General features: G+C 41.4%; 1 protein-coding gene across 2 annotated transcripts in view; it reads right to left on the bottom strand.

Moving 5' to 3' along the window:
- Nucleotides 1-14,036, bottom strand: part of LOC146372186 (serine/threonine-protein kinase D3-like) — a 56,068-nt gene that overhangs the window by 21,089 nt on the left and 20,943 nt on the right. For both annotated transcript variants that reach the window (XM_084952445.1, XM_084952446.1), the window contains exons 3-4: nucleotides 3,909-4,047; nucleotides 1,621-1,752 (exon numbers count right to left, since the gene is read on the bottom strand). In XM_084952445.1, the coding sequence (XP_084808571.1) occupies nucleotides 1,621-1,752; nucleotides 3,909-4,047 (271 nt within the window). The remainder of the gene's footprint in view (nucleotides 1-1,620; nucleotides 1,753-3,908; nucleotides 4,048-14,036) is intronic.

The following is a 14,036-nucleotide window of genomic DNA, read 5'->3' as shown; positions in this document are numbered from 1 at the left end:
CCTGCCGGACCTCTATTACATCCCTGCTCAATCACTGACATCACTTCTCATCATAATGTGTAAATAGTGAGGAGCCTATTTTAATGCACACACATCCTGAAAATGATTTCTGGTGACTAAATCTGAGACTTTATGCTCATGATCGTTAGACTGCTCTTAGCAGGCCAAGCGAGATTTTCCTCTTGAAAATTTTCCAGTTCCTCCTGGGAGAATAACCCAAGGTGTTCCCATCATCTCTCCAGTGAGTCCTGGATCTGTAACTCTGGGTCTTCCTACACACCCAGATCACCCGAGCTGGCTTTTTGGCACAAGAGTGCAATGGCTCTATTCTGAGCTCCATCCAGAGGACTGAGCCCCTCACCCACTGAGCCCGGCTCAGCCCACCCACTCACAGAAGCTCATTTTGGATGCAGTCATTTGCCAATCATTTGTTCAGTCACTAACTAGAGCTCATGACCAGGTGAGGGTAAAAGCAGTTCGGTACAGCGCCCACATTGCTGCCAGTGCCACAACGACCTCGCTCCCTCCCCTAACTCCCTCACTCGGGGCTAAAACTGTACCTCAACCCAAGAGTGGTGGCAGAGAACCACAACCTTTAATGTGCTGACTCTCATACTGCTCGCTTCACCAAACCCCAAATCAAACACCAAACCAGATCCCTGGCAGGGTCCAACACTCACTTTGAACATGCAGCGGGCACAGCTATGAAATTTTTGCTAACAACAAATTTTTGCTGAAAATTGAGAAAATGAGACTTAAATGTAAGCCAAGAACTGTGAATTCAAACACTTGGACAGCATCTATATTTTCTACTTTTCACTACATATTTGCTTCTCTGTTACTTAGGGTTTGGCAACTGCACAAATATATTTGTTTGTGGTCATTTTTGGGGCAATTTTGTGTGTGAATTCATCTCCAAAAAACTCATCTCTGGCTCTACTAGAGCGGCTTTGCATGTTTCATAGTTCAGAATAATCCTGTTTATTTTATAGGGAGCCTTGGTGCAGTGCCCGTTTTGTTTTATTCAGCTCCTCCGTCTGTAAGGCCACCTGTCTCTTCCTTCCATTAGAAAATGTTTTGTGGGACTAAATGTTCCGACCACCCTTCCTTGAAAAGCGTTTCTGGGAATAAAATTTCCTGGCACAGAGAGCTCTATCAGACCCCTCGCACATCCTCCATCTCGAGTATGAGCTCTTGCCTTCCGGCGGGAGACGGCGAGCCTAAAATGCAGACTGAACTCTTTTAAAAAATTTATTTTTGCCCACTTTAAGCACATTAAGCATTTAAATAACAGCTTTTTTATGTTTATTGGGTCTTTGTGAAGACAGTTTCTGCCACAGCACACAGAAAAAATAGTCAAAGACTCTAAGGGGACAAAGTACATCACAGCATATCAGAGGAAAAGTTCTGAGAGTTAGAGCTGTGGGACTAACCCCTTCCTTGAAAAGAAATTCCTGGGACTAAATGCTCCCGGAATAAAAATACCTGGGATGTAAAGTTCCTTGGGCAAAACTTCTAGCCACTGTGTTAGAAAAACAGTTCCTGGGACTAAAATTTCTGGGTTCTCTGAGCGGAAACGGACATGTCAGCAGCCTAGAAGCTTCCTGAGCGCTTCCTCACCTTCACATTTGAGTCCCTGTCTGACGAGCCCCCACAGCATCTCCCCGCAGTCATCGCAGAAGGCCGGTGCCTTGTAGGAGTGAACGTACAGAGTGTGAGGTCGGATCTGGAAGTCCTCCTCTGTGGCGAGAGCTGAAACAGAAACACACACGCAGTCAGACTATGACTGTCTCTGTGGGAAGCTTTCCACCCGCGCCAGGAGATGGTCCCCCAAAACGATGATGCTCGGGCTCTGAGCGTGAGCGTATCAGAATTACAATCTGACAAATGAATTTATCGCTAGAAATGGTCACACATACACTAAACGTCAATGTCTGGCAAGTCTTTCTGGGGTTACAAAAGTAGAAAGCCTCACGTGGAATAGTTGTGCCCTGAAGTATTAGCTGAAGTTACACAGGATTTAAAATATGCAAGTAAAGAGAAGAGAAAAGTGTTTAAATGAGGATGAACTTTTCACATGTCACTCTTCAAGCTAACACATAAAAACATCTTGTTATTGGATGTGTTCTTTGCATTTTCAACCTTTAATTATTGCATTTTTTGAAAATGTTTCATCTACTTTAAATGTAATGTGTATGTACTACATATATACACAACCACACAGACCATTTTGTGCTGCTTGTGTTTATAAAAGCTGGAAAACAACTCAACCGAGCAGCAAGAATCACACTAGAGCCGGTTTCATCTTGATCGCTTGGCGCTCTGGTAGCAGCTCGAATGGTAACAGTGAAATAAACCAGCTGAGCTCTGCAGGGTTTTGCAGCAGTAGCAGCGAGAGGTGCACGAGGAGGAGGAGGAAGTGGTCGTGGGTTTGCACCCTGTGCGGTTGCGATATGTTTTCACCCTCCTGTGTAATTTAATCCTGGAGCGGCTCTGCGTCTGGGTGTTCGGCTGTAAAGGTGTCAGTTTTAGTTTTCACAGCCCAACCTGTTGACACATTTCAGGAAGTGACAATCCTATGCACAATATTATGTTTAGAGCGAACGGGGGTGACCCAGGGAGGCGGCGCTGGCGGAGAGGAAACGAGATCTGTGCCAGCCTCATTTTACCCGGAGGATACGAAACTGATGCAAAAATACATAATAAAGATACAATTTAAATGTTTAAAACTTACCTTTGACTTCAGTGTGAAACCAAATACATGGTTAGGCAAATCTGATTCATTTAATAACGGACCGTGTTTTTCATTAAGATATATTTTAAACAATTATTTTATTCTTACTGCTGATTTTAAAGTTAATCTATTTATTATTAGCTGGAATCGTTTTTTGATTATTTTTCATACCTTATTAAATGGTCCTGAGCTCCCAAATATTAAACCATGATTTATAGAAAGTCCAAAAAAAGAAATCCCACAAAAAACAACAACATGCAGTTGTAAGTGTGTCTTCTGTTTTTGCAGCATGCTTTCTTTCTTTACTCATGCTTATCTCATTAATGTCTGTGCATCTTTCTAAGCTGTAGCAAGCTGAGATCTCAGGGACATCATCTACTTGTCTGAAAATAAAGAACTTAAAAACTGGGAAAGACTCAGCAGCTACCAGAGGAGGACATACAATGATTATTGACAAAAATGTAAAAGAATGTTATTTATACAGGACATGCTCAAGCATGAAATTCAGAAGAGAAAAAAGAGAAACCTACGGTACACTCAAGAGAACAAGAAAAGGGGGATTCAGTCTAAATAGAAACACTAATAAAAGCACTAACGGGACAATAAAAGCTGGACTCTCTCTCAGTCCGTTTCTAAACACTCCAAGAAGAAAAATGACACCATTTCAGAACTGAAAACAGGAGAAGAAGAAGTTGAAACAGGAAACAAAGCAGTCACGCACGTTTTCGGCATTTTGTTCAAATGCTGCAGCGATCTTGCTCTGTGCCATCTCAGCATCTCCATCCTCGTGCATTGATGCATCGTGTAGACACTGCTACATGTGTCAGGTTACAGAAGTCAGGAGGCGTACGACGAGTCGAAACACCACCACAAGTGCGCCATGGGCCTGCAGCTGTGACGACATTTAGCATAAACTCCCTGCAAGGCCGCAAACTGGCTGGCACGGGGTGATCAGTTACACCAGATCAGCTACATTTAAAATTAAACTCCGACAGGGCAGGATTGGAGTGATGGGTTGTGGATGGGTAGGGCTGCAGTATTTCTGGCTATGTATGCACACTTGATTCCATCACTATTCGGAGTTTTGCATGTTTGATAAATGTTTTTAATTCGAACATTATATCCACCTGCTGAGGGAAAAAAAGAAAACTGACTAAAATTATTCATTCCTTACCAGAGAGCACCACCTCGATCAGGTCGCCCTCCTGGATCTCCTCAGCGGAGATCAGACGCTGCAGGATGTTGTCCGAGCTCAGGTCGTGACGGAAGAGCAGGATCTTGTCGTACATCCCAAAAAATCCACATTCAGGAAACTGAGGAGGGAAAAGGGGGAGGTGTTATTGCTCAGAGTTCACGTCCGAGCTGCAAAAGGTTAATGAAAGAAACGACACAGACACACGGGTAGTGTTAAATGTGCTGCACTATTCAAATGTTTTAGGGACTCTAGGTGACTGCATTTGTGCCCTCACAGAGAAAACTAATCATTCCAAAACACCGGGCTACAGTTTGAAATAAATTATCCAGAGAATTAAACAAAGAAAAACAGAAAGCGCTACATTCATGCAACACTCATAAAAATCAGTCAGGCACAGTCGTAGCCTCATGGTGGTTTTACATGTTCACCTGACTCCTGTGGTGTGGTGGTTGAGTTACAGACCACATGCCCCCCCAGCTTCCCCTTCTGCTGATCGCTACAACATACAGCCGAATACAGACTGTATATAAAAGACGGACACATCCACTGTGACATTACCCATTAGTTTGAACAGCAGTTTTGAAGCCTCAATTTTGGTTTTATGTATGCTGGATATGCCATTTTTAATTTTTCACTTGCATGAGGTGAGCACAGTTACTCAATAGGGTGGAGTGCTGATTGATTAGTTAACAAATAATTTTAGGATTTCACCCACTGGTGCTTTTTTTAAGAATCAGTCTGAGGATTTCAGGTATCACCAACTTAGCTTTTGAAACCAGGCATCGTGAATAAGAGTGGATCTAACAGTGACACTGAAGGACATTACAGTTTACACTGTAGTGACACTAAAGCCTACCCTGCTTTACTGTCCCTTTAGAAACCAAGTGCCAAAACTGAGAAGGTAAACGTTTTATTCAATAAGACTTAAAATTAGTGACCGAGACCATGCAGCCATCAGGAAAGTGGTCACTTTATTTTTGATCTCAGTAAAAAGTAAGGTCATTTTCCTCTCATATGTCTTTTTAAACCAGAGCAGGCACCCCCTGTTGGCCAATAAATATTGCTAGATTAGCTTAATGGCTTCACTTTACACAGAGCCTTTAGGGCAGCTTTAAGTGGTAACTCGTTTCCAACTAGGAACTAGCTAGCTTTCAAAATAAAGCAATCTAACATATTACACCACTGCTGCCTGCTGCGGCTTTTATCCTGCGGTAAGTTTTTAAAATTATAGCCCAAGGGGAAAACCCATCAAATATAACTGAAGAGGAGGACTCATTCATCATAATCTGTGCGATGAAAGAGATAAATGGATTGTGACTCTTAGACATAAACACATGTAATAAAGCACTTTTTACACTCAGGCGGGCCACTTCCTGTCTCGTTCCTGGGATTTTGTTCAAAAAGTCCTGACTCAGTGTTTGGAACAGTTAGCAGCAACTGGTCTTTCAAAAATAAGACCGATTTAAAAAAAAAAAAAAAAAATTTAAAATGAGCCTCGTAATATACTTGGGTAATGTGTATGTGTGGGGATACACTGATAGTAGTTAGTGTCTTTATATTTTGTGCCATTCTGAGCACTAGCATGCAAAACAGGAGATCATCAGTGAATAAAGCACCTAAGAAGGTTTTGTTTAAAAGAGAATGAACTTTAAAACTGGTGCAGGAAACCCAGATAATCAGTAAATATGATTTTAGTCCTTGAATATAAATTTAAAGTGTATTAGGAAGAAGAACACCAATATTTACGTCTTTTATTTGAATTGCAAAGTTTCTGTGCTCTATTCGTTTTACAGCCGCGCTGAACTATCTGTAAAAGAGCTGCTATAGCCTGCTGACCTTTGACCCCTTTCAGTGAACTATCATCAGTTTATTCTCACTGCAACAATTTTTCCACTTAGATGGAAGGGTTTTTTTTGTTAAAATCATGACCTCATCGCCTGTCGTGGTCCGGCTTCTTTCCAAAGTCAAAGATTACTTAACCTTTCCGTATGAAGAACAGATGACAAGTGATGAAACAAATTCACAGAAACGCCACACTGGGAAACTACCAGAAGCCCACAGCAGCTGAAATAGGTAGAATTAAATCAAGAATTAGATTTTCTGCTGAAAAGCATGAAGATTCCTCAGCAGCTACAGCTCCTTTTTCTCTTTTAACAGGAAGTTTACAAATGTTGTGGTGACAGCTCCACGTTTGGGTCACTGTCCATGTCTAATGCAAGGCCGCTTCTCTGTTTAGTTCCCAGACTAAAAAAAACCCCCAGAGAAAATCTAATGTTTGAGTCGGTGCTGCTTTGCTTGAGGCACAATGCCTCTGCAGGGGGGGACAGGCCAATAATCTTTCGTAAAACTTTCTCTCAATACTTGTTATTTGAGCATTTAGTCCATATAAGGAAAATGGACTAAATGTATTGCATATTTACATTAATGTGCATTTGATCACCATCATCATAATTAAAGAACATTTGAAAATACATCAAAATACAGTCTGAAAGTTTAAAAATACAATATCTCAGGCTTCGAGCTGCCCTGAATGCTAGGTTTCAGACGGTTTTTTCTACTTGGCTCTGAATGTCAGTGAGACCGGATCTCTTAAAGGTTGAATTTATGGCTCAGCAGGGAAAACACGTTCGCAGTCTGCTGGCAGTCCGAGGATGACCTGTTTACCGGCAGAGAGCTCCGCAGTCAATGGAGAAATTAGTTTCATGCTTCTTTCACGCCTGGTGACAGTTATTCAGGCCCCCTTGTCAACCAATCAGCATCAGGCAGACGCATACATCATCTGCTTCCAGCAATGCACAGTCTGGACTTTTGAGAACTGTGTGGGTTATAACTTCTCTCTGCTTGTTGGATAAACGGTAACATGTACGCAAACAGACATTTGTGGGACCATGAACTCCTTTCTGATTGGTCATCTTAGGTACAGAAGTCCCACCCAACTGCTAATCAGAATAAAACTGGCTGAAATGGGCTCATTTCAGACCCATATTAGATAAATAGGGATTATTCTGAAGCGTGAATCATGCAAAGCTACCCTAGTAGAGTCCAAGAATGAAAATTAGGAGCTGGAACTAGAAACATACTGTTGATTGTTTGGCCTGTTCCTCCACTTATCATTCAGATGGTGCCTAAAACAAGCGATGAATGAATAAATAAAAATCCTGGTTTTAGCAGTAAACTTAACCACTTCATCTGACTGTTCTTAAAGCCCTGCGTTTTAACATTAGTGAGACGGATCTGTCATTCCAAAGCAGTATTTTTTAAGTTGGCATCATCAGTGTGATGGAGTGTATTGAAATCCATACCTTGGGTTGAAGAAAGAGATTCAAATACATAAAAATGTGAGAAACTAAAGCGTTTCTTTTTTTTAAAACACTATCTCTTCATTTCACGGGCTCAAAGTAACTGGACACCCTAACTAACTGAAAATAAAATGTTAATTTCTAATACTCGGTTGAAATCCCTCTGCTGGTAATGACAGCCTGAAGTCTTGAACCCATTGACACCACACCGCTGTCGTGATGAGGTTTGTCTCTTTACTGTGGAAATGATTCTGCGATCATCGACCACTGCTGTCCTTGGCGGGCGTCCAGGTCCATTTGTGTTTCTGAGTTCATTAGTGCTTTCTCGGGATGCACCAAACTGTAGATTTTGCCACTCCTGCTATTGTAGCAGGAGTGGCAAAGGAGTGGTTTTTTTTTTCCTGTTTTCACATATTAAGGATGGCTTGTTTCACCTGCATGGAGAGCTTCTTTGACCGCATGTTGTCTGTTCACAGCAACATCTTCCAAATGCAAGCATCACACCTCAGATCAGATTTATCTGCTTAAGTGATAATGACATAACGAAGGAATTGCCCACACCTGCCCAGTAAATAGCCTTTGAGTAAACTGTCCAATTACCTTTGGTCCATTTAAAAAGAGGGTGGCACATGTAAAGGAGCTGAAACTCCTAAACCCTTCATCCGATATACAATCCTGATCAAAAGTTTAAGACCACCTGAAAAATGGCAAAAAAATATCATATTTTGCATGGTTGGATCTTAACAAGGTTCCAAGTAGAGCTTCAACATGCAACAAGAAGAAATGGGAGTGAGACAAAACATTTTTTGAGCATGCAATGTATTGAAAACAACACTTAAACTGAAACAGGCTGTTTTACAGCTGATCAGAAGTTTAGGAACACACCTCCAAAAACCCATAAACCCTTCAAAGCAGAAATCAAAGTTCCAACCATGAACTCAGTAATGAGTAGCTCCACCGTTTTTGTTGATCACTTCAAAAATTTGTTGTGGCATGCTTAATGCAAGCGCTTCAAAGAAGCGAGTGGGAACATTTCTCCAAGTTGAGAAGACTGTCTGGAACTGTTGTCCATTTTTTTTAACTTCCCTTGCCATCCATCCCCAAAGGTTCTTAATTGGATTTAGATCAGGAGAACAAACATGATGGTCCAAAAGAGTGATGTTACTCTCCTGGAAGAAGTCCCTCCTCCTGTAGTCACTGTGTACTGTAGCGTTGTCCTGTTAAAAAAAAAAACCCAGTCGTTACCACACAGACGAGGGCTCTCAGTCATGAGGGATGCTCTCAGCAACATCTGGACATACCCAGTGGCCGTATGACATCCCTTCATTGTTCCACTGAAGGAAAAAGCACCCCAGACCATTATGGTGCCCCCTCCACTGTGACGCATAGAAAACATCTCAGGTGGGATCTGCTTGTCATGCCAGTAACGTTGGAAACTGTCAGGACCATCCAGGTTAAACTTTTTCTCATCAGAAAAAAAAAAAACAAAAAAAAAAAAAAAAAAAAACCTTTCTTCCACCTTTCAATGTCCCATGTTTGGAGCTCTCTTGCAAAGTCCAAACAGTCAGTTCTGTGGCGTTAAGGAGACGAGGCTTTTAAAGACGTTTTTTGTTTTTGAAGCCCTTCAGTCTCAGATGCCGTCTGATAGTTATTAGGCTGCAGTCAGCACCACTAACGGCCTTAATTCGGGGCGAGGATTGTCCAGTGTCTTGACGGACAGCCAATTGGATCCTCCAGCTCAGTGCTGGTAAAAACCTTGGGGGGTTTCCTTGACTTTTTTGTTCCATAACCCTCGGGATCATTTAAGAAATTCCAAATGACTGTCTTACCGAATCCCACCTCAGCAGCGACGGCATGCTGTGAGAGACCCTGCTTATGTGGTTCAAAAACCCGACCACGTTCAAAAAGGAAACGTTTATTTGCCTTTGCCATCAGAACATCATGACAGTGTGACCACCTGAGAGAAAATGAAAATTTTTTGCACAGATTTTGCCTTTTAAGGACATGTGGTCCTAAACTTTTCATCAGCTGTATCAGCTGTGTTGTTTTCAATAAATTGTATGCTCAAAAAATGTTTTGTCTCACTCCCATTTCTTGTTGCACGTTGAAGCTCTACTTGGACCTTGTTCCAACCATGCAAGATATGAGGGTTTTTTTTTGCCATTTTTCAATTGGTCTTAAACTTTTGATCAGAACTGTATATGGACCTAACTGTACTTCTTGTAGCCTACAAACAGGAGGATTTCTTTGGCCAGATTTATTTTTTTAATTGGGAAATCACCACCAGACAGATCACTCAGCTTGATGGAGTACTCAGATTTGAAGTTTAAATAAACACATACTGGCTTAATAAAGACACGCCTATACATTTGTATGAAATCAATAGAAGTTACAAAGAAACACCAACACATGTAAAAATGGAACTTCTCACTACCGCTCACGACTTTCTCTGTTTCCTTTTTGTTATTTTCTGCACAATTCCTGAGAAATAATGACATTAACTTCTCTGTGACACGACATCTATAAGTAAAGACTTCATTTAAAGGAAACGTGGCAGTGGTTTGGCAGGTTTTATTTCCTTAACCATACAGCGTATATACCTCATTTTGATACATGAGGTTTTCCTGCTTTTGAGAGCACAAACTGTACTTAATGGCACCCAGACACTTGAGACTTCACTCACAGCTGGTCCTGCAACAAGTAAAGATGTATATGGTGTTTCTCCTAATTGCCTGTATAGTGTATTTAAAACACTGTCACATGGTTTGTAAAACAAGCAGCAGTGGTTTCTGATTTATTGATAACCTACATTTTAAAAAAAAAACAAAACTAATCTGCTCCATCCTTTGATGGTGTTTTTAATTTTCCTTTTTATTTATATCATAATCCATGTGGGTAAATAAAAGTCCATCTCAAATCTTCTAAGTAACTTGATTAGTGAGGAAATAAGGAGCTAATTCGAAGAGTTTGTGCTCTTGCAGCTTTGTGAAGGGTGTGTGTGTTTTTGTGATAAAGTGTGTGTGCAGTGGATTTGGAGTTCAGCAGCTTCTGCAGCCTGCAGACGGAGCAGGTGGAGCAGCTTCCTGCTGAGCTGAGCAGGATGTTAGCAGCGTGCAGAAAGCATGCAGTGTGGATCCTGCAGGCCGCTGTGACGGCAGGAAACAACCCAACAGGTGACGAGGCACAAGCTGCGTGGATCACGTTAGATGTAACACACACACACACAAAGTGCATCATGAATTATGGCTGAGGTCTCGTCACTAATACCCTGCAGTCATTCGCCGTGCGGCTACACACTGCCTCTCAAAAAAAGAGAGACGCTGACAGTCAGAAACACGGGAACAGGACGGTCTGATCAGGGGCACGATAAACAACAACAAAAAAAAAAAGCTGTAGAAACTATTTGGTGTCTGAGTTCTCACAGGAGATGAAACTCAGCTCACGCTGGCCTACTTGTGATGGGCACATCCTCCGAAAACATTGCAACCCTGATCCTTTTGTGGCTCTTTGTACTTGCTGTCAAAAAATTTCAATTAAAAACTGTTTTTAAACTTGTCTGCTGGAGTCAGGGGCAGTTTATTCCTCGATACAGTTGCTGCAACCACCGAGGCCCTAACCTTGGACAACCAGGGGCACCTCATCCTCAGCATTCCCGTGGAAGCACTTAAAGTTAAAAGGGCAGAGAGGTAAGGAGGCTGAAACCCATGCAATGACTTAAAAGCAAGCAATAAAATATTAAAAGCAGTTTTAACACTGACAGGATTCTAGTATGAGTGATGTGTGGTCATGCTTTTATGTGCTGGTGGAGAGCTGCAGGGTTTTGGACCATCGAAGGCGATATTTTTTTCTTCAATGGTCAAATATTTAACTTTGATTAAAGGAAAAAAAAAACAAGACAAAATAACTTCATTAACTCTGTTATTGATCAGTTATTACTTTCTAAAGTTGAAGCTAAGTAGGTTTGGATTGTGTTATAAGAGCTCTGCTTTAGCTCATTGTCCAATAGGAGGAAATAAAATTGTGTCTAGAGGGCATGGAGGACGATGCTGCAGTCACTCAGCTGGCCTGATGTTGTTTCTTTAATCAGCAGAACAGGTTTCAGTTGCACGTTCATTCTTTAAACATGACAAAACATGCATTAGATTAGACAAAGTGCTCCTCTCTACATCAATATTGATTTAATACATAAAACCAATAAAAAAATTTTTAAAAAAAGAACATTTCTGCACATTTATGGCTTTATATGTTTAGTTGTTTTATTGTCATGCAGAAGCACTCCTGCATGATTCACGGTTTGAAATAATCCTTGGTTACCTCACACTGGACAAATTCATCAGCCGCTATCATGGAAGGTACCAAGCTTTTATTTTGAAATTCCCCATCAATGAGGAGTGAGCTGTAGCTCTCACCGTGACAAAAAAGTGTGTCGATTAAATCCATTAAAAACTGAGCAAATATATACGCTAAATTTACAGTTTACATATACAAAGCAGAGAAAATCTTTACTATTATAAAAACAATATGTGAAAAGGTCGTGAACTTCTACTGGGCATGTGTCAGCTCCTCCTCCGTGTCTGCATTGCTGTTCCTTATTGATTTTCCCACCTGAATACAAGAATATTCGGCCAGATGTTGAATGAGATAACAGCCCGTGGGCCAGTATATAAAGGTGGACTCTGACACTATAGAGCATCATCAGCTTATATTCAAATTGATGACTGCTAACCTAACTATGACAATGGACGCCCCGGGCTGCATGTAAATTTTACCACAGACGTGCACTTCCTGTCCGGCATGTTTTTATAAAAGACAATTCACAATATAACATAATCAGATACCATCAGCAACATGTCATGCACACTCCCAGCTTTGAAATAATCTCACATCTTCCTCTCCCGTCCTGCCTAAGAATGACGTTTTCACACATTAACGTTTTATTTTCTCCCTGGAAAATACACCAACTCTACTTTCACCTCACAGGCATTAATCATACGTCATATGAAACCATGTTTAATACGAACTTACTGGAACAGGAGATAGAGGCCCCTTTAATCAAACCAAATGAAGCATTTCAACTTTTTATTTTTATCTTAAAAAAGCTTTCAGAAAATCATCTGGACCAAAGAAACCTCTGAAAGCAGGACTAAAGCAGGAAGCGGACTGGGTGAGGTCTGAACCAGAAGTGAAAACACTTCAGATCAGCTGCCATGACGATGCATTTGGTCTCCATCCAATCGTGTTGGATATGGAGCCGTCAGCTGACGTTTGCTCTGAGGTGAGCAGAGAAGCGCACTGAGAGGACCGTTAATGCACCAGAGTGTGTGTTTAATACACACTGATCCTCTCTTTATGGGTAATCCTCCATTAACCGGGTTTACACACACACGCACACACGCACACACGCACACACACACACACACACACAGTAATTTTTCCTAACTCTTCTCTGATGCTATCACCAAACTCCACAGTCTGATTTTGGTCATTAAGGGTCTCAGAGGTCAAAACCTGCAGGCTCTAAGCTTTAACCTTTGACCTCCAGACAGCACGGTGGAGCCAAAACTGCTGATTTATTAAAGACTATGACACATATGACACAAACCACATCCACAATTTTAAAAGGTGCCTCTAGTCCCATGTGTGCTTTAAGTACAGCAGGTGCAAAAAAAAAAGAAGTTTAATTTTAGCAGGCGTCTAGTACAATATTATTCTGCTCACATTAGCATTAGCGATATCTCCCTGTTAACAGCTTGTTTCCTGCACGTTGCGGTGTTTTAAATGCCAGTGGTACTTCTCATGTAGATTGTTTTGTGAGGTTGTGTTTGCACAGTGGCCAACTTTGATGCTGAGTAGGTGCTGTGATGACAAAAGTAGAAGAAAAACTGAAACTTCTGGCTCCCACAGATTTCCCTTACATGCATCTGCTGTTAATAACACCAATATCCAACAGGGAATAAGAGATAAATCCTAGTTGCTAAGTTACTGTGTTACAGCAACCAAAACATGACAAGCAACTTAAAAAGCAACTAAGGGAACAAAAAACCTCAAAGGTAAAAAATTAAAAGGTTAAAGTTACATTTCTTCTTTCAGCTGCTCCCTTTATGAGTTGCCACAGCAGACCATCTGCGTCCACCCAACCCTTTCCCAGCATCCTCTGCTGTCACTTCAACCCTCTGCTAGTCCTTCACTACCTCCATGAATCTTCTTTTTGGTCCTGCCTAGAACCTCCATCTTTAACATCCTTCGTCCCTCCTCTGCCCATATCCAAACCTCTCATTCTGAGCTGTCCCCTCTGATTCACTCATCCCTAATCTTGTCCATCCTGGTCACACTTCAGCTTCACCTCCTGTTTTTCCTCCTGAGCCTTTCTGAAAGATTACATTAAAGACCCTCCTTTATATTGAGAGAAAATAAAGGTTTGCTGTGCCAAAAGCCTTGAAGCAAATACAAAAGCTAAAAGAGAAATGTTTCTGCACAAAATATCTGAACATTACCTAAAAAGAAGACTGTGTTTGAAACCAAAGCATAGAAGGATGACGTGCACCTGCACTACGAGCACTTCACTGTGATTGGTTGCTTGTTATAGTTGAAGAAACAGAACCTTTAAAAATAATCCTGGTCAATAAAACAGCTGCTTAAGATCATGTTTATGTATCCGGTAGCCGGTAGCGACGTGAAGAGCACAAACAGATAAAACCGCTGCTGTCTTCCGCTGCTCCAATAAAACTCTCGATCGCGCTTGCCGTGTGCGTGCAATTAGCCTGGAGGGACGGCGGTAAAATGTGCTGATGGGAAACGTGAAGGCAAA

This window comes from Perissodus microlepis, chromosome 15, assembly GCF_051167445.1.
Source record: "Perissodus microlepis isolate ML-2025 ecotype Zambia chromosome 15, ASM5116744v1, whole genome shotgun sequence".
NCBI lineage: Eukaryota > Metazoa > Chordata > Actinopteri > Cichliformes > Cichlidae > Perissodus > Perissodus microlepis.
Note: the sequence above shows the minus strand (reverse complement) of the source record. Positions and strands in the feature narration are given on the sequence as shown.